At 56.4% G+C, this 18,830-nt stretch overlaps 1 protein-coding gene across 2 annotated transcripts in view; it reads right to left on the minus strand.

The window, feature by feature from the left end:
- The window catches only part of Zbtb46 (zinc finger and BTB domain containing 46), a 52,703-nt gene that overhangs the window by 7,427 nt on the left and 26,446 nt on the right, over positions 1-18,830 (minus strand). For both annotated transcript variants that reach the window (XM_071609086.1, XM_027954200.2), the window contains exon 3: positions 13,717-13,998. In XM_071609086.1, coding sequence (XP_071465187.1) covers positions 13,717-13,998 — 282 coding nt within the window. The remainder of the gene's footprint in view (positions 1-13,716; positions 13,999-18,830) is intronic.

The following is an 18,830-nucleotide window of genomic DNA, read 5'->3' on the forward strand; positions in this document are numbered from 1 at the left end:
CTCTGCTGAGGGACCCTCAGAGGCTCCAGTGTGGTTCTGCTGCTCAGACCCCAGCTTCGGCATGGGACTTAGAAACTGGCCAGCGCAGAGCAGCCCCAAGAGCACTGGCCCTGGACTCACACAGGTCCAATCAGGAAGATCCTTGCAAGATCCACCGTGAGCCAGAGTCCTGTGCCCCACAGACAGTAACCCCTGTCCCAGGGACACATGATTCTCCAAGAACTGAGGGGAGAGTTCATCCCTGCTAGGCCTAGAAAGCCCTGAGCTGACAACTCCAAGTGGACACCATAGCTCATAGCTGAGCCACTCCCCAGAGCCACGGTCCCTGTCTGTGCCCCTAAAGCAACATCAGGTCCCCTGGAGAGTAGGAGTCCACAAGACTTCTGCTTCTGAGCCTCTCTATTAGATGTACACCGTGTCCCTACATCAGGAGCTTTCAGTGTTGGTGGTTGTGGCAATGGCCTGTGGCTGGGGACAGAAGGGAGACCACGCTCAGCATGGCCTCTAAGGCAAGATAGGCACTGAGATGACCACAGCCAAAAGTGCACCATCTTCCAGTTGTACCCACATATAGTCAGAACTGGACCGGAAGGCATTCCGCACACAAAGCACCCACTCAACACACTGTGACCTCAACGCACAGCCTGGGACTTGCATCTGCCAAAGGTCTGCACATACCAGATCCACCAGAGACCCAGCTGCTGGGCATTCAAGGTGTTTCCCTCTTTCACCCACGAGAACAGTGGTTACTGCGGTTCCTGTAGATGACTGTACCACCCACCACCTTCTGAAGACGGGTCCTGGGCAGCATCTACCCACAGCCCTGCAACTGTTCCTGTCCACCTGGTGCCTGTGCAGGCAGGATCGCAGCAGAGGGGCACACTCCAGTAGGACCCGCCCAAAAGCAGGGTCCTCGGGGGGAGTTGGTGTCCAGTGTCTGCTGATGATGTGCACTTCCTTAGCTAGGGCGAGTCTATCCAACAGGCTACACCAGTGGCACAAAGAGAGCGGGCGCTCAGCAAGGTGACCCACAGGAGACAGGCCTCTGTCTAGCCACTGCCCACACCCTGCTTTGTCCTCCCTGACCACTGGGCTCTGTCCTCGATGTAGTCCAGTGAACTAGGCACAAAAATATTCCCCTTTTCCAGCCACACCTCCACCAGGAAGGACTGCTCTTCCTCAGAACCCTGTGTCCCCACTGCCGTACCTGGGGGGTGATGCACACCCTCTAGGTGGGAGGGGAACAGGACATGAATTTCTACACTGTTTTACTTAAGACAACTTTTTGGGGGACACAGCCATGGTTCCTATTCTGGTTTTACAATCATGAAAATTAGAATTTTGTATTACCATATACTTAGCCTTCTATTTAGTAATTCAGACCTGCGTGCTAGATCAACACTTTCTCTGTACAGAAGCACTGTTTCTTCTCTCATAAAAGCTGCCTGGAACTTCCTGGCCGTGGCTCCCCCTCCTAAGCAGGGCTTGCCCAGAGCAGAGGCCTGGCACACAACGCCACTCCGTACCTGTGGCTTCTGAAGCTAACGCAACAACGCTTTCTGGTCTTTTCTTGACAGGTTATTTTAGGGTCACAGCTGTAACAAAGAGCCTCTGGGTGGCCCAGAACAGTAAGTAAATTCAGTCTCATAGTTTTGGAGGTCAGACCTGGGACACCACAGTGTGAACTCTAGGGGGCTCCTTGTGCCCCCTCCAGCTCCTGGGCCCCAGTACCCCTTGGCTGATGGCCACATGGCTCCATCTTCAGGTGGCTCCTCCTCTGAGCCTATGTCTCCTCTTCTGCCTCTTATAAAGACATGTGTCACTGAATTTAGAGCCACTCTAATCCAGGACGACCTCATTTGAGATACTTAATTTAACCACACCTGCAAAGACCCATTTTCCAAATAGGGTCACAGTCACAGGTCCAGGAGACTAGGAGTGGGCACTGGGGGCACCATGTACCTGCTGTGTGCAGTCAGCAGCATGTCACTGCCGGTGTCCCGCCAGCTAGGAGCTGCTGCACCACCGAGCCACGCCCCAGCCAGTGATGATTAGAACAATGTCCTTTTTTTTTTCTTTTCTTCTCAGTACTGGAATTGAACCCAGAGCCTCAGAAACACTCTACCACTGAGCCACATCTCCAGCCCTTCTTATTCTTTATCTGAGGCAAGGTCTTGGTGAGTTGCCCAGGGGCCTAGAACTTGCCATCCTTCGGCCTCAGCTTCTTGGAGGGACAGGAGGGGGACAGCTAGGGTCACAGGAGAGTGCCACTGTGTCTGATAAATTAATTCCTAGTTGGAAACAACTAATATCCCCTGTAATTTCTTTGTGACTTACAGCTTACATATCTTAGAAAATTCCCAAATCATATAGAGCTAAGGCTGGAATGTGGCCCAAAGTGCAATGTTGGAATCATAGTCCCAGCAACCACGCGGTGCCAGACACAGGGCCATGAGAGGTCTGGGCCTCTCCCTCACATGGCACACCTGGCTAGCAGGTGCTGGCCCTGTGTTCCATCCCAGCACTGCAAAGCAAAGGACAAACACAAGCTATCTTGGGAGTGTCTGCTGCCGTGAGAGCAGGCTGGTCGCAAACGCAGGGCTTCCCCGCTGGCCTTCCACCTTGGGCTGACAAGGCAAGTAGGCCTGGCCACAGCTGCACCTGCAGTCCCAGCACGCAGGACCCCTCAAGTCCACAAGTTCTACACCAGCCTGGGCCACAGGTGAGGCTGTCTCAAAAAATAGATAAATAAATAAAAAGAATGCAGCCCTCTTCAGACTCAGCCCCTCCCCCGTGGACTTCCATCTCCAGAATGGTAGAGGCAGGCACTCTACCAACTGAGCTATATCCCCAGCCCCAAATTCTTTTCTTTATAAACAATCCAGCCTGTGATTTCTGTTGTGGCAGCACAAATGCACCAAGATGTGCGGCTTCATTGTCATAAACATTAAAAAGCCACATAGTAAAAGAGTCACTGCCATAAGCTGCCATGGCAGCCACATCTTGCTCCCAGCTGCTCAGGAGGCTGACACTGGAGGATCCAAGTTCCAGGCCAGCCTCAGAAACTTGTGAGATCCTGTCTTAAACAAAAATAAACAGAGCTGGGGTGCAGCTCAGTGCTGGAGCACCCCTGGGTTCAACCCCCACCCCCCAAAAAAAACGGTACTTGGCATAAACGAAAACATGCAAGACCATTAAACCAAACCGAACACCAGGGGTTCCATTCCAGATAGTCAATTCTTCGTCTAGTCATCATTTACCAAAGAGTGCACTTCTACAGTATTTCAAAATCAGGTCCAAATAAGGACCATAGTTGACTTCAAAGACTTACAAGGCAGCCACAGTTTTATGTTAGAATGAGGCGGAATTACAATGTATCCAAGTTGTTTCAAGATCTTAACCGTGGGCAAGTGCGTGCACCCCAGGACCCAGCTCAGTGAGGCCTCACCTGTCTGTGCACCCACACGCACACACACTCAGCAGTACACTGCGCAGCAGCCTCAGAGGCCCCCCATCCCAACACTCTGTGCCGCCTGCATTTGCCCATTTGTGCTGCTGACACGGGCTCACGTCAGTGCACAGGGATCTGAGGACGCCTGGGCAACTGTCCTGGTTCAGACGCTGGATGTCCCCAAGCAGCTCAGTGAGACAAAGCAAGAAGGAGAAGACTGAGAGGCCTGGACCTAGTCAGGCACTCAGGTGAGGGTTAACTGGGTGGAGATTCAGGCAGGCAGGTGTGGCTGGGGAGGTGGTCACTGGGGCCTGCCTGGGGGTCTCTGGGTTGTCCCGGGGGAGCAGAGCTCTCTGCCTGTTTGCCACATCCTGAGCTGCTTTCCTCTTCCATGCCCTCCTTAGCCTCATCTCGGGCCCAGAGGGATGGAGCTGGCTTCCTGTGCACCGAACCTCTGAAGCCATGAGCCAAAATAAGTGTTTCTTCCTCTAATTGTTCTCCTCAGCTCTTCTGGTCATGGCAGTGAAAAAGCCGACTAAAACAGTGTCTCATGTGGCTCAGTGGTAAAGCACCTCCGTCTCCAGTACTGCAAAAGACCAAATCAAAACCAAAACCAACTCCTGCCTGCCCCCACCCCCAGCAGGTCTGCACTGGGGCGGGGGGTGGGCACCACCAGCTCCCAAGGCCACTGGGCCTGCCAGGAGACCCCAGAGGGCCTGTCCTCAGGAGCCCACTCTGCACACACCTCCCTGCCCAGGACCTTGGCCAACCCACAGAGTGTTCACCTGGGGGAGGTCACAGACACAGTGTGGGAGCTCCTCAGGTGACCACGGGGCCCCATCCCCAGAAGCCCACTGTGAGCTGAAAGGTGGGCCCCACCTCCCGACCCCTAGAGCCAGCCACCACCCCACGCTGCAGGGAGTTGATGGTCTGCCCTTACTGAACACAGTGACTCAGAGATGCCACTGCCCAGTATCACATGATACCGCCACCACTGAGATCCCCCCAAAACAAAATCTGAGTTCAGCTGTGTGGTCTCTGCTGCAGCACAGAGCTTCATGCCACTGAAGACCAAGCCCTGTAGCCAGGGTGGCTTGGGTCAGTTGTTGGGAGGGCCCTGAGGACGACTCTGACTTCCCTAGACACCGGGGATCACTTCTTTCTACTCCACTAGGCTGGGAATTCTTACTATGAATGCCACTGGGTTTAGGATCACAGGGTTCCCTTTCCTTTTTCTCCTTTATTCTGCAAACGTGGTGAGTCCCATAGGCTGATTTGCAAAAGCTCCTTGAAGGTTCTGAGCACCTACCTGCCCCAAGGCACGGCTGCTGTTCTGTTGGTGCTGGGGACTGAACCCAGGGCCTTGCATGACGTAGGCAAGGTCTCCACCACTGAGCCAACCCCACCTTGACCTTACTGAGGCAGGGCCTCAAACCTGCAATGCTTCCGCCTCAGCCTCGTCCCTGGGACCACGGGCAGGTGCAGTGCGCCCAGCTGGGCAGTTGGGCCTCTGGCCCTGCTCCTCCTTGCCGAGGGCCGCTCGGTCTCACTGGTGTCTGCTCCTCCTGTCTCCTGCTTCCCTTGGGTTGCGCATGGTTTCTGCCATGGCCTGGCCTGCAGTGCTGAAGGCTTGGTCCCCAGTGCGGCAGTCTTCAGAGCAGGGGATCTTGGGGCGCCTGGACTGTGAGGCTCCAACGGCACCCATCGTGGATGAGTCCTCAGGTGGGCTCAGAGCTGAACGCACTTTGGGGAGTGGTGGAGACCCCGTCCTTGGGGATGAGCCTTTGGGCACTACGTCTTGTCCCCAGCCCCTTCCTTCCCTTCTCCCTGCCTCCTGGCCACCATGAGGTGACAGCTCTGCTCCTCCACGTGCTGCCACCTTGACCTGCCTCACTCAGGCCCAGAAACGATGGAGCCCAGTGACCCTGAGCTGAAGCCCCTGAGACCCTGAATCAAGCGACTTGACTCCTCGTTGTCTGGTACCAGGGTGGAGAGGGTGGAGTGCTGACCCCACACTCTTCTCTTCTTGGATTCCTTTTCTTTTCTTTTGAGGGGGGTGTACAGGGGATTGAACTCAGGGGCACTTGGCCACTGAACCACATCCCCAGCCCTATTTTGTATTTTATTTAGAGACAGAGTCTCACTGAGTTGCTTAGGGCCTCGATAAGTTGCTGAGGCTGGCTTTGAACTCGTGATCTTCCTGCCCCAGCCTCCCAGGCCAGTGGGATCACAGGTGCACTCCACTGTATTCAGCTCCTCCTTGATTCCTGACATATGAATCCAGAGCCTTCTCCTTTTCTCATCAGGGCAACAGAGCTCTGAGCACTGTCTCAGGGTGCTCTGAAGTTTTGAGGTGCTCTTACTTCCACTATCATTCAACTCAAAATGTCACCACCTCCGTGGCGTCCAGTGACACAGGATCTCAGTCCAGTTGTGGCCTCAAGCAGAACCTTTGGGAAGTTCTAGCATCTTCCTCTGGCTGACCCCAGCTCCAGCCACCTGCAGTCTCAGTCCTGGGACATGGCTGGTCTGCCTTGTCCTTGGTAACCCTTTCCTGCACCCGTGTTAAAGCCGCTCCTTGGTCATTCAGATACAAGATTCTCCACAAAGTGTCAGCAAGCTGAATCCAAGGGCAGTCTGGCTAGCCGGACAAGGTGTCAGAAACCCCCGATATGACCATGCACTTGTCCACAGCTCCCTCTAGCTTCTTGCCGACTTTTGTTCCATGTACTTAAAGACTGAACTAATTTTTGGACACATATAGGAATGTCAAGTTCACTGTTTAATTGCTACCTTTTTTTTTTGTACTGGAAATGAAGCCAAGGATACTCTACTACTGAGCCACCCCCCCAGTCATTTGTGTGTTTATATATTTTATTTAGAGAGGTATTCTGGGTGAGTTGCTCAGGGCCTCCCTAAGGGCTAAGGCTGGCTTTGAACTTACAATTCTCCTGCCTCAGCCTGCCGAGTTGCTGGGATTTCTGGCATGGCCACCAGACCAGGCTGTGACACCTTAAAGTGTACTTTGGCATTAATATTGCTGCATTGCTTTCTCTAGGTTGGTGTCTGCATGGCTTATCTTTTTGCTTTATATTTTCCTGTGTTCTTATCTATATAGTCTGTCATCCATAAGTGGTAAATATTTTTTTAAAGGCTAAAACCAAAAAGAAAGTTGGGTATGGTAGTGCACAACTTTCTTCTATCCCAGCCACTCGGGAGGCTGGGGTAGGAGGATCACGTGAGTCCAAGAGTTCAGAACCACCTCAGCCACACTCAGGGCCCCTTATGCACCTCCCTCCAAAAAGGCCAAGGATCGTTTTACTTTTCTTTTTTTAATATTTATTTCTTAGTTGTTGGTGGACACAACACCTTTATTTAATTTTTATGTGGTGCTGGGAACTGAACTCAGTGCCTCATGCATGCCAGGCGAGCACTTTTCCTCTGAGCCACAACTGCAGCCCCCAAGGATTGTTTTTCCACTTTGATGGGAGCAGCGCAGTATGCCCCCGGGAGGGACTTGCCGAGATGTGTCCATTCACGCACAACACACTTTGGTCAGAGCTCCTGCCCAGGAAGGCACCCAGTTCTTTCCTGGGTATTCGGGCCTCCTTTGAGGGCCAGCTATGGAGGTGCTGGGCATCATTGAGCCTCCTCTCCCGCCCCTTTCCCATGGTCAGGAGTGGCTCTGTTTCTTGTCACAGCCCCCAGTTGCACCTGTGTTTTGGCCACAACCAGCTGGACTGTGCGAGGACTGAACAACCAGTCAGCAACCCAACCTCGTCACCCTGGGCTGTTGTCACCCTGGGCTGCCGGCTGGGTGCTTCCCCCTGAAGACCTGTCCTAGGAGGTGAGCTCTCTGGCTCCCCCTGGGTGCTTGACAAGGCCCTGCACATGCCCCCAACGGTGAGCAGACTTCCTGCCGTCGCCATTCCCGGTGGGCGGCCTGTCCTCAGGGCTGCAGCCCCAGCACTGCGGCTCTTGGAGGGAAAAGTCTCCTCTGGCTGCGTCCTTGTCCTCGAGTCAGCGTGTACCTGTGGCTGCTTCTGTGGCTGGCTGGTTGGTCTTGGTGCTCACAGCTCCTGAGCCCACGCTGTCTTCCTCGGTCCTGGAGCATCCCAGTGGCTCTCTCCACCTCGCGAGCTCCGCACCGCGCCTCGCAGCTTCATGCCCATTCTTTCTTCCTCTGAGCTCCTGCCGGGAGTGTTTTCCACACATCTGTCTCCAGCCACTGACCCACCTTCTGCATTGGCTGCTCTCAGACTATCTGTGAACTTAAATTCCAGACACTGTATTTTCTCTTTCCATTTTTTTTTTGTGTGGGGGGGGTAGGTACCAGGGACTGAACGAAGGAGCACTTGACCACTGAGTCACATCCCCAACCCTAATTATTTTTTCTTTTTTTGGATTTTATTTAGAGACAGGGTCTCACTGAGTTGCTTAGTACCTCACTGTTGCTGAGGCTGGCTTTGAACTGAAGATCTTCCTGCCTCAGCCTCCCAAGCCTTGGGATTACAGGCGTGCCCCACTGTGCTCTGCCCAGCTCAGACACTTTTTTTACAGATCCCAATTCTCTTGGAATTCTCCATCTTTTGCTATTTCTGGCTGATTTCTTGAGCAGGTCAGCTGCAGATCCATCGGCCTTGTCTGACAACCAAGAACCTTCTTGGCTCCCAGTGGGGCTTGGTCAGTGGGTGACCTGGCACACACTGGACCCTTCAGTTGGATGATGGGGCACTTGAGGCACAGGGAAGAAGTGCCTTCTCCAAACACGGTGAAGGCAGACGTTTGCTGTGGACCCTAGCAATGGCTGAGGTCCCGTGAGGGCTCAGTGGTTCCATGCAGTCTGAGTTTTACTCCCAGAGAGTGGGTCTCACCCCATGTTCCCTTGTCCCTCCACCCAGCCCACGTGACCCTGGCTTCCTCCTGCTCTGTGTTTCTGGGGAAATGCTGCCTGATGCACCTTCTAGAACATTCCGGCTGGACTTCCTGGAATGTGGCTCTGAGAGTGTGCTCAGAGGCCGAGGGTCTGTGTGCGCATGTGGGGGTCTCTTGCACGCGGGTTCTGCCCCTTGAGTCCCCAAAGTGGTGGGCAGCCTGAGACACCACCTCCACCTGTGTCCTGAGGGCTCAGCCTGTGGGTCAGCTCCAGCACCTACAGAGACCCAGGGTGGGCGCCCTCCCACCCTCCCCAGGGCCCGGCCCCCACATGGGCTTGCACCCCAGGACTCCAGTGCCTGTGTGTCTGGTTTTGTGTGGGTCAGGCTTCCAGTGATGTGTTCTGGGTGGGCACTTTCCCATCATTCGCCACGGAGGTCAGCCCAGGACCAGCCAGGCTGGCTGAACCTGTGAGCCCCACTTCTCTTCAAAGACACTTTCTTTAAAACAAGTGTTTTTTTATAGCAGCTGACAAATCGCCAAGCTGACAATGTAAAGTGCAGTCTATGGGCTGGGGTTGTGGCTCAGGGGCAGAGGGATTGCCTAGCATGTGTGAGGCACTGGGTTTGATTCTCAGCATGGCATACAAAATAAATGAATAAAATAAAGGTCCATCAACAACTAAAAATATATAAAACAAAATATAAAAAAACAAACAAAAAAACTCCAAATCTAAATTAGTAAGTCCACACCCCAGGTGAGGGGAGTCTTGATCTTTATAACCTACATGCCCTTCTGTGTACCCATAGGCTCTGGGGTGGGGGACACTCTTCCCGTATGCGAAGGAGACAGTAATGCCAGGAAAATGAATTTACAGATATGGAGCAGATACTTGGCAGTTAACAGACCTAAAGAGAAAACCAACCTTTTATTACTGAAGTTCTGTTTTCAAGAAGGAATAATGTTGCCTAGTGTGGGGCACACCCCTGTGATCCCAGCTACTTGGAAGGCTGAGGCAGAAGGATTGTAAATTTGAGGCCAGCCTCAGCAACTTAGGGAGACCCTGTCTCAAAGTAAAGTTTTTAAGAGGGCTGAGGATACAGCTCAGTATAAAACACCCCGGGGCCCCCAGAGTGAACACACACACACACACACAAAGCTTCCTACATCCCTTATCATTTTTACCATTCATCACAAAGCCTGTTTTTTCAGGCTCTCTGGAAACCATCTAAATTTTAAGTTGTTTTCAAACACCAACCAAAACCTCTGGGCCTGCGTGTGGGTCCCAGGAGGTACCTCCCTATGGTCAGCTGCCAACCTCTGACACCATTCCCCACCACCCGAACCAGACACCCCAGCTCAGGTGGGGTCATCCATGCCCCCCAGCCAAGGTGCCCAAGCGGGACACAAAATCTCCGTGTGACAGTGAACAGACTCATGGTGGCCCACAAAGTAAGGACACACTCAGTGCAGATGGCCACCAGAGCCTGAGAGGGACCTGCCCTGGCGGACCCAGCCTGAAGACACCCCCCACAGCTCTCTGTCCTCAGAGCCGCCATCATGGCACACAGACGCATCAGCAGGGAGCTGCGGCGGCCTGAAGGCGGTCTGCACTGGTCACAGGGAAGGCCGAGGGGAAGCGCCTTTCCCAGGGACACCTGCCCACCCTGCCTGACAGCACTCTGGCTACTCCAGGACCCTCCTGAGCCACCTGCTGTTCCGCAAAGGGGAGCCCAGCTCTGAATAAGGAGGTGATGTCGACCGCATGTGTGAAGGCAGATGGCGCTTTCTGAAAAGAGGAGCATCTGGTGATGCCCATCAGCACTGGGGGGTGCGTGGGCAGAGGCCTGCACAACAGCCGGCTGGGCCGGGCCCTCAGGTCCCTCTGGGGAGTCAGGCAGACCTCTTGGACTCCACCTCCACGTGCCCCTGTGCCCCTCCTCTGTCCCCCAACTTCACAAGCCACATGGTCAGGTTGCCTGGAGGCTGGAGGTGTGCCCGCCCCTGCCAGGCTGCCCCTCCCTGACTGGGCGTCACAGCCGTGTCCCTAACTGCCCCACACTCAAAGCTGCACATGAGTGGCCACAGGGACCCGCACACCAGGCACCCATCCCCACACAGGGCTCAGGGCACTGGAGGCCCATCCTGCCTGGGAGCCATGGTGCACAGCTAGCTGAGCGTCTGCCCCACAGGGACCCTTAGCAGACTCCACAGGCATTCCCAGTGCCCAAGACCACAGTGCTGGCACCCCAATGCGGCCACCCAGGTGGGGCAAGGCTACCCAGCCTGTGGGAGGAATGCCGGGTACTGGGAGAAGGCTCCTCAGGACCCTAGAGAGGACCCCGGGAGCCAGGTCTAGACAGCACTGCTCAGACCCATGTCCAGGTCAACAGAGATGCCAACCTAGAGCCAGAGGCCCACGAGCTACTGACCGGTGGTGTGAGAAAGGTGGGCAACACTTCTGCAGCTGATACCCCCTCTCACTCACCTGGTCCCCGTCCAGCAGCTACAAAGACAACCTGTCACCGGCCACCTGGAAAGGAAGGCTGTCATTAATTCCCAACAAACAGACGCGTGGAAGAAGAGCTGTTACCAGAGTACCAGCACCCAAAGCTACCCTGCGGGGATGACCTGCGGAGGAGGACGAAGAGCAGCAGTGGACCTGCAGATCCAGGTGCTGGCTCCAGGCTTCCTGGCTCTTGAGGGAGGCAGGAGGTGGAGGTGGCAGGCCTTCCCCTGTGGCTGGGGACACGAAGGAGCACGCACTCCCACCAGACCTCTGGGGCCAAGGCAGATGGTCAGAAACGGTGACCCCATGCAGGAAGGCCCCCGGAGATGGCCTCGCTCTCGGCTGTGGGAATCCGAGTTCTCAACCTCCTGCATGTGAATCAAATGTTTTCTGGGGGAAGAAATCCTCAGAACAGGGTCACAGAGACAGGCCTCGCAGGGTTGCCCGGCTGGTCCTGACCGTGGGACCCCTGACAGGTCCTCCCACCCAGGCACCCAAGTGACTCAAGAAACACTTTAAATCGAACAATTCTGCTTCCTGTGTCCCCGGGGAGTGGAGCGGTCATAGTGATAGCTAACGCTTGGTTCACCTCCAAGGACGAGCTGAAGGGGGCCGAGGGAGGAGGAAGGCCATGTCCCAGCTCCTGAGGCACCAGGCTTGGGCCTCCATGGCGCCCCCCCGGCCTGCTCCTGGCCACGTGGCACTGCCCGGAGGCTCACCTGGGATGGAAGGGCAGTGTCAGCCGCTTGGCTCGGGATGCAGGTTCACCAGAGACCAGAGTTCCAGGAGCACCATGCAGGACCCCAGAGTGCATGGCTGGCCAGGGACAGTGCCAGGGTCTTCACGCAGGGTGAGTGTGGGTATTTTCCTCAGCTGGGCAAACCCAGCAGCAGGGGTCTCGTTGGTGACTCATCTGAGCTCGGGGTCAGCCTCCCAGGAGCAAACCAACTTCAACAGAGGGTTTCATCACAGAAAGTTGCAGCACGGGACCTCGGGCCTCGAAGGCTGATCTGACAGGGGCTTCCAGGCAGATGCTGCGGCTCCTCCACAGGGCAGGACGCCCCAAAGGGCAAGGGCCCAGCACCATCCAGACTCGAGCTCGGGCCCTGGACGCCTTGTTTAAACAGCTGAAGGAAGTGTTCTCTAAGCCAGAACGGAGGTTGCTGCCTCTGCCCTCCAGATGCTCCTGCCCACGGCCCAGGGTGAGCCATAGCCCAGTTCCAGTGCCACAGCCATGAGCCCCCAGGAGCCTGGTGGCCTCCTCCAGGGAGGCAGGACCATGTCACATGCAGCTCCGTGGGTGTCACTGGCCGAAGCTCACGGTGCTCCAGAGGACGCCTGTGCTCTCGTGTCACCGTGGGATGGGACGACGCCACACCCTCCTATACCCGGCTGGCTGGTGTTCACGTGAGATCCGAGCTACCACGTTCCTGCGCCTTCTCCAGACCCACGGAGGCAACGCGCTGGCCGAGGACCTGAGTGGGTTATTTGTACACAGCGGCCACTTGGCGCAGCTAATGGCTCCTTTTCAGTGAACAATGACTGTAAACAGGTAGGCCATTAAGTCAGGCTGCTCAAATGCAGAAGTCCTCATACCAGGCCGACACCCCCGCCTGCTGCCCGTCTGGTCAGTCCTATGAAACAAGGACATTAACTCAGCTTCTCTAGAACGCTCCAGGACCACCCAGACAGGACCGCTGGCGGTCTACGCTTCGCACACAGCCCACTCACTGCATGTTCTCCTCACTGACCAGTCCACACTCGGTCCACTGCGCACTCCATCTGCCTGCTCGGTGCTCCTGGACGTCGTTCTGTGGCAGATCCCAGCACCTATGTAAATGGCTGCATCTCCATTTCTCAGACGTGGGAACGAGGTCTCAGCAGCGTGTCCAAGACCAGCGCCCAGTGCCCACACACTGCCCCGCCCCACCCTCCGGCCCTCGACAGGTGCACGGGAATAAAGAGGACACGGGCGTTCCTTCCAGGCAGCATTTATTAGCCATAGCGATACACAGCCCTTACACCAACACAAACTCTCAGGATATTTTCGTCCTCATGAAAACAAAATTGTAGAAATGCTGTCTTTAAAAACAGCAAAAATAAAACAAAGATACATGTTCCAAAGCCCCACAAACGACCGGCACCCTCCTTTATTTCATTCAGGGGACTCGGCACGAGGTGAGGACGCGGCTCCACACGCCTGCCCGCCCGCCCCGCGCAGCACCTGCCGCCTGGGGTGTGCCCCCGCCCCGTAGGGGACAGGCCTTTGTTCACTCCACCCCTGGCAGAGCCTCCTGGCACTGCACTGCCTGGGGCCGTGTGCACTGCCAGTCTTGGGGCTGGTGCTGCAGGCTGTGTGAGCTGGTCAGGTAACACCTCCCGCCCACCAGGGACAGGCACCAAGGGCCTCTGCAAGGTGCAGCCGTACCTCCTGCCACGCGTGGTCTCACTCCCACCACAGCGCTGAGGGTGGACACAGCACCCAGCTTCGTCCCACACTCACTGCCACGGCATCATCTAACAAGCACGCGGGTGGCCTGCTGTCCTCGGCAGCCGCAGCTTGGCTGCACACCTCCCCGACTGGGCACAGGGCCCAGCAGAGGGCGCCTGGTGCTCCACAGAAACCCGAGCCTTCCAGGCCTGCAGCATGAACAGCAAACACCTCCCTGGCTCTCCTGCTGCCTGACCACACACAGGCCCCAGGGGACCCCAAGGCCAGTTCGGGCTTTGTGCAGCCTCCCAAGATGCCTAGAGGGACGGCCCTCAGCCACGGGGTGATGGGCAGCCCCACCCTTGTCCTCCATGCTCTCTGGGTCTGACCCTCGTGATGGGATGATGGACGCGGAAGCAAGCACAGCAACAGGCCAGGGGCTGGACTTACGAGACAGCGAGTGGGCACCCTTAGGCAGGTACTCGAACAGCAGGGAGCCGTCGTCCCCCAGCACGTCAGCCTTCAGAGACAGCAGGCTGCTCTGACTCATGAGTGCCGCGCGCAGACCGGCCACCGCACTGGCCTGGTGCAGCACCTCGTCCTTCTCAGGAGTCAGGGGTGGGCCCAGGCAGCTGGCCTCTCCCAGGAGGCCCTCGTCCACGTGGGTGTACAGCTCGGCCCTCTCCCCTCGGCTGTCGGAGCTGCTGGCCTCAGTGACAGTCAGGTCTGCACCTGCGGGTGGGAGGAAGACACGTCAGAGGACACGGCAATCTTCAAGACTCTCCTAGTGGACAACGTGGCCAGTCTAGGGGAGTGCAACAACTTGCTGCTGACCATGGCCTGTGAGATGTGGACCCAGTCCCGATGACCAGGACACCTGCCAGGGCTCTGTAGTGGCCTAGTTCTCCATCCCGCCCCGTCCTGCCACCCCGACCTGCTGTGCCCTGGCAGCTCCTCACAGTCACAGCCCAGGCCTCAGGCCGCAGCCCGGCTCAGAGCCCCACCCTGGAAGAGGACTCAGACCCATGCAGACTGCCCGGAGCTACAGGACTCCACCTCAAAGAAGAGGAGATATCAGCACCAGCATCCAGCCTGGATATCAGAGCTGCAGCCACAATGCTCAGGAGAAATCCACGTGAGCTTGGACCTGGTGATGGGTTCTGAGGTCCACACCTGTGTGCCATGGCCCCTGCCCTGCCCTTCAGAGGCACAAGCAGCAAAAACATACACTAGATTTCATCAAAATCAAAACCTCCTATGTTCCATGTCTGCTCTCAAGAAAGTGAGAAGACAACCCATCAAATGGGGAGAAAATATTTTCAAGCCATGTTCTGATAAGAAATCCTACCCAGACTGCTTAAAGGACTCTCGCGATTCAAAAGACAAACACACAGGGCACTAGGTCTGACCAGACACTTATCCAAAGACATCAAATGCCCCATCACAGCCAGGTACAGCATCATACCCCTGAGGTGTGGACCCCAAAACCCAGAACATGAGGAGTGCCATCGAGGGCGTGGGCCAAAAGCCCTGTGCACCTGGTAAGAATGCAGTCGAAGCCCACACAGTGGCTACTCTGGCATCCCAGGGACTAGGCTGGGAAGGAGGACGGCAAGCACAAGGCCAGCTTTGGCAGCTCATCCAGACCCATCTCAAAATGAATTATTAAAAGGGCTGGGGTGTGGCTCAGTGATAGAGCACCTAGGTTCAGTCCCCAGTACCGACAGGGAGGGAGGGAGGCCGCACGGGGCAAGTGTCCCTAATGGCAATGTTAAAACCTAACAAACTGGGGCTGGGCTGCGGCTCGTGGCAGAGCGCTACCTGCATGCCTGTAGTCCTGGGTCCCTCCCGTCCCAGCGCAGACATATATGACCAAAGAACCAGCCGACGACTGGGCCCGGGAAGACGGCTTGGAGCCTGCACTAGGCACTGTCCCACGTCCAGTGGAATCTTCCAGCAGCTCCGTCTGCTGCCCGCCTTGCCAGGCCACTGTGCACACGAGTCCCCACAGCACCACAGGTGCCTCCCAGATGAGGGCCAAGGACAGCCGAGGTGGCCCACCCCAGGGCCCTGAGAACGGCTGACTCAGAAACGCACCGTGTACTGGTAACGTGGGTGCTGCCACCACACATGTGCCCGCATGTGGGCACACGGGTCACACACTCACACACGCATGTGCACACTCCTGTACATGCGCTCGCGCAGGCCCTGCTGAGCCCAGCCCGTGATCGGCACCTCTGACCATGGCTCTGGCCCAGAGGGCCTCCCGTCCGTCTTGCCAGAGCAGGCACAGTGTGTGCTGTGCCTTCCCAGTCACGGTGACTCCCGAGTGCCTGGATCGTGGCAACAGCCTCGGTAAATGTTTTTCGAATGAATAAAGAAAAGGGAGGGAGGGAGGAAAGCAGTAAGGAGCACATCTTCCATCTCACCACAGGGTCCAGAAGCACAGCAGCCTCGGTGGCCCCCCCGCGGCCAGAGTCTGGAGCTGCGCCTGGTGCCTCCGGGTTCCCAGCAAGTGCGTTGTCCTTTCAGGCCCCTGCAAGGGCCGGCACGCCCTTCGTAGTGGTCTGGAATCCCGGAGAAGGAGCGCTGGCCTCTGATGTCCTGGCTCTCTGGGGTGCTCCTGAGCCTCCAGGGCTGCCCTCTCGTCTTGGATGCCCCCCAAGCCTCTCCCTCACTCTACCCTAGGGCCCTTCCTGCTGGCCCACCATGCTGTGCAGGCCTGCCCAGGCCCTGACCCTGCTCACCACGGGGTCGCTGCTTCTGCTCTGCATGTGCTCCCCGCTGCTGTCCACTCTGGGGCAAGTCTGCTCCATGAGGGTCTTCCTCCCCAGGGGTACAAGGGAGGGTCGAGGAGAGACCCCAGGGCGGGGCCATGCTGGGCCCACAGAGGGCTGCAGCTGCAGATGAGAGACTGGGGCGGTGGCTTCCCTGCCACGCCCCACTGGCTGAGAGAAGACGAGGCTTCCGACAGAGTGCAGACGGTGTGGGGATCGGGAGGGGAGACCCGCCCCAGGGGGCGCAGAGGCCGCCCTCAGCTCCTTCTCCTTCCCAGGACAGCCATGGGCCCGGCAGTGTCACTCGCACAGCAGCAAGATGGGGCCACATCAACTGTCCACAGCTGGCCAGGGTCTGTGTCACCTCCCACTGGGGAGCAGCGAACGGGCTGAGACCTGTGCCCGAGTGTTGGAGGCCACCTGTGGGCGACACTGCCACCTCAGCACAGCGTCTCATCTGGAGGTGACACCCACCTCCGAAACAGCTCTCTCAGTCTTCTGCTGTTACAGTTTTGATGTGAGCGTCCCCGAAGCTCACGTGCGAGCAAGTACAAGAAGGTTAGAGGAGAAATGACGGGCTTATGAGGGCCTTGACTCAGTCAGTGAATGAATCCCGACAGGGATTGACTGAGGGCCACTGAGGTGGAGGGTGCGGCTGGAGGAGGGGGCATGGCGGCACGGCTTCGTGTCTGGGAGTGGAGCCTCTCTCTCCTCCTGGTCACCATGTGAGCTGCTCCCTCTGCCACTCTTCCACTTGATGTTCTGCCTCACCTCCAGCCCCGAGGAACGGAGCCGGCATCATGGACTGAGACCTCGGAAACCGTGAGGCCTCAATTAACTTTCCCTCCTCTACAGCTGTTCTGGTGGGGTCCTTTAGTCACGGGGGGGGGGGGGGGGGACGGACTGGGGACTGACTAAAACACCAGCTGAAGCCTAGCACAGAGGTCCCTACACACCTGTGGTCCCAGGGACTGGGAGGCTGAGGCAGGAGGAGCCAAGTTCCAGACCAGCCTGGGCAACTTAGTGAGGGCCTAACCATCTCAAAATAAATAAAAAGAAAAAGGACTCGAGGTGTGGCTCAGTGGCATAACAACCCTGTGCTCAATCCTCAGCACCAACAATGAATAAATAAATGACCCCTAGCTGGGAAGAAATCACCACCACAATCACAGCTTTGAAAAGACAAAACTGGCTCAAATAAGTAGATTAGGAGCAGGAAACACCATGCAGAGTTGCATGGAGGCCCTGGGCAGGAGGAGATCCGCATCAGGGGCAGCCTAAGGGAGGGCGCATGAGGTGCAGGGCAGCTGCAGGAGTCCCCTCCAGACTTCTCCAAATCCACTGTGGTCTGAGGATGCCCCACCTGAGTAGGGGCCCATCCACAGGCTCTCTGGCCTGGCCAGCAGCCACAGACCACAGCCAGACTCTAGAGCCTGCACTCTCGGTCTGAGGAGTGGAACCCACGGCAGACACCACCCTCCAGCCACACGGAGCCCAGACCGCCACACTGAGCCTCAGGAGCAGCCAAACACTGGCTTTCCCACCACCACAGAGCACCAGGTTCAGGAAACACAACTGCAGGAAAACGCTAGAGATGCGCTGTGTGTGAAGTCACCTCCACCTTGTGAGTTTTTTTAAGTTGTTCTTTATTTCTGAAGGTCCAAACTAAATTTGTTTCCTCACTTATAATCATATCAGGGTGTTTTCACATCATGTAAGAACTTCTCTCTTTTCCTATGTGCATTTGTTCCTGGGTATCTAGAGGGTACTGGTTCTGGGAGCCCCAGGATAGAAAGCCCATGACACTCAAGTCCCTGGCAGAGTGGCACCGTGTCTGCACAGGGCCAGGGCCTCCCTCCCATGGCCTTCAAGCCAGCTCTGATGACTTGTGATCCCTAACACAGCGGAAATGCTGTGTAAACAGGTGGGACACTGTACTACTGTTCAGGGGATAGTGACCAGAAGAAGTCAGTGCATGTTCGGTAGAGATTTGATTTCCTGATTTTAATATTTTGAATCCATGTTTGGATCTGCAGATGGGAAATCTGGAGACACAGAGGTGGCCGTGCACGCACTCAGCACCTCAGCTAGGAACTCCAACAGGGAAAAGCCAATGCTTCTGGCGAGTGGCATCAGGACAGTTGCACAATCGCATCAAAAGCCAACCTCAAGCCAACCTCATGCCACATATAAAAAGCGACTCAAGTCACAGGAGCTCGCGTTGCACTTGAGTCTGTAAAACTTCTAGGAAAAAGCAAACTCAGGAGAAGTTGGTGACTTGGGCAGAGGTCCTAGGACCAAAGGAGAAGGAGCCAAAAAGAAAAGGGTCAACAACACTGTCTGCTCTTAAAATACTGCTGGATGAGAAAACGAGCAAAAGACACAGGAAGCGTTTGCACCTGATGTCGGATTTGTATGCAGAACAGCAGGATCAGCGAAAATGAATGGACGGAGATGAGTGGACACTTCCCACGAACAGGCAGATGGCCACCAAGCCCAGGACAAGCCCTCAGCACCTCACAGCCCGAGGAGGAACAGCAGACAGCAGGAAGGAGCTCTGTGAACAGCCAAGAAGCTGTGAAGGAGCCCAACGGCCCCCCTGCTGCGCAGAGCTGAAGAGTCTCCCGGCCTGGACACTGGGGGGAGGCGGAGCCTTCAGGGATGTTGGGACCTGGTTCCTGGTCTTTCTGTGCTTCCTGGCCACCAGGAAGGGAGCAGCCTCCATACCACTCACACCCACAACCGATGCACTATGCCGCCACAGGCCCAAAACAAGGGGCCAAGTGA

Source organism: Marmota flaviventris, chromosome 2 (assembly GCF_047511675.1).
Source record: "Marmota flaviventris isolate mMarFla1 chromosome 2, mMarFla1.hap1, whole genome shotgun sequence".
NCBI lineage: Eukaryota > Metazoa > Chordata > Mammalia > Rodentia > Sciuridae > Marmota > Marmota flaviventris.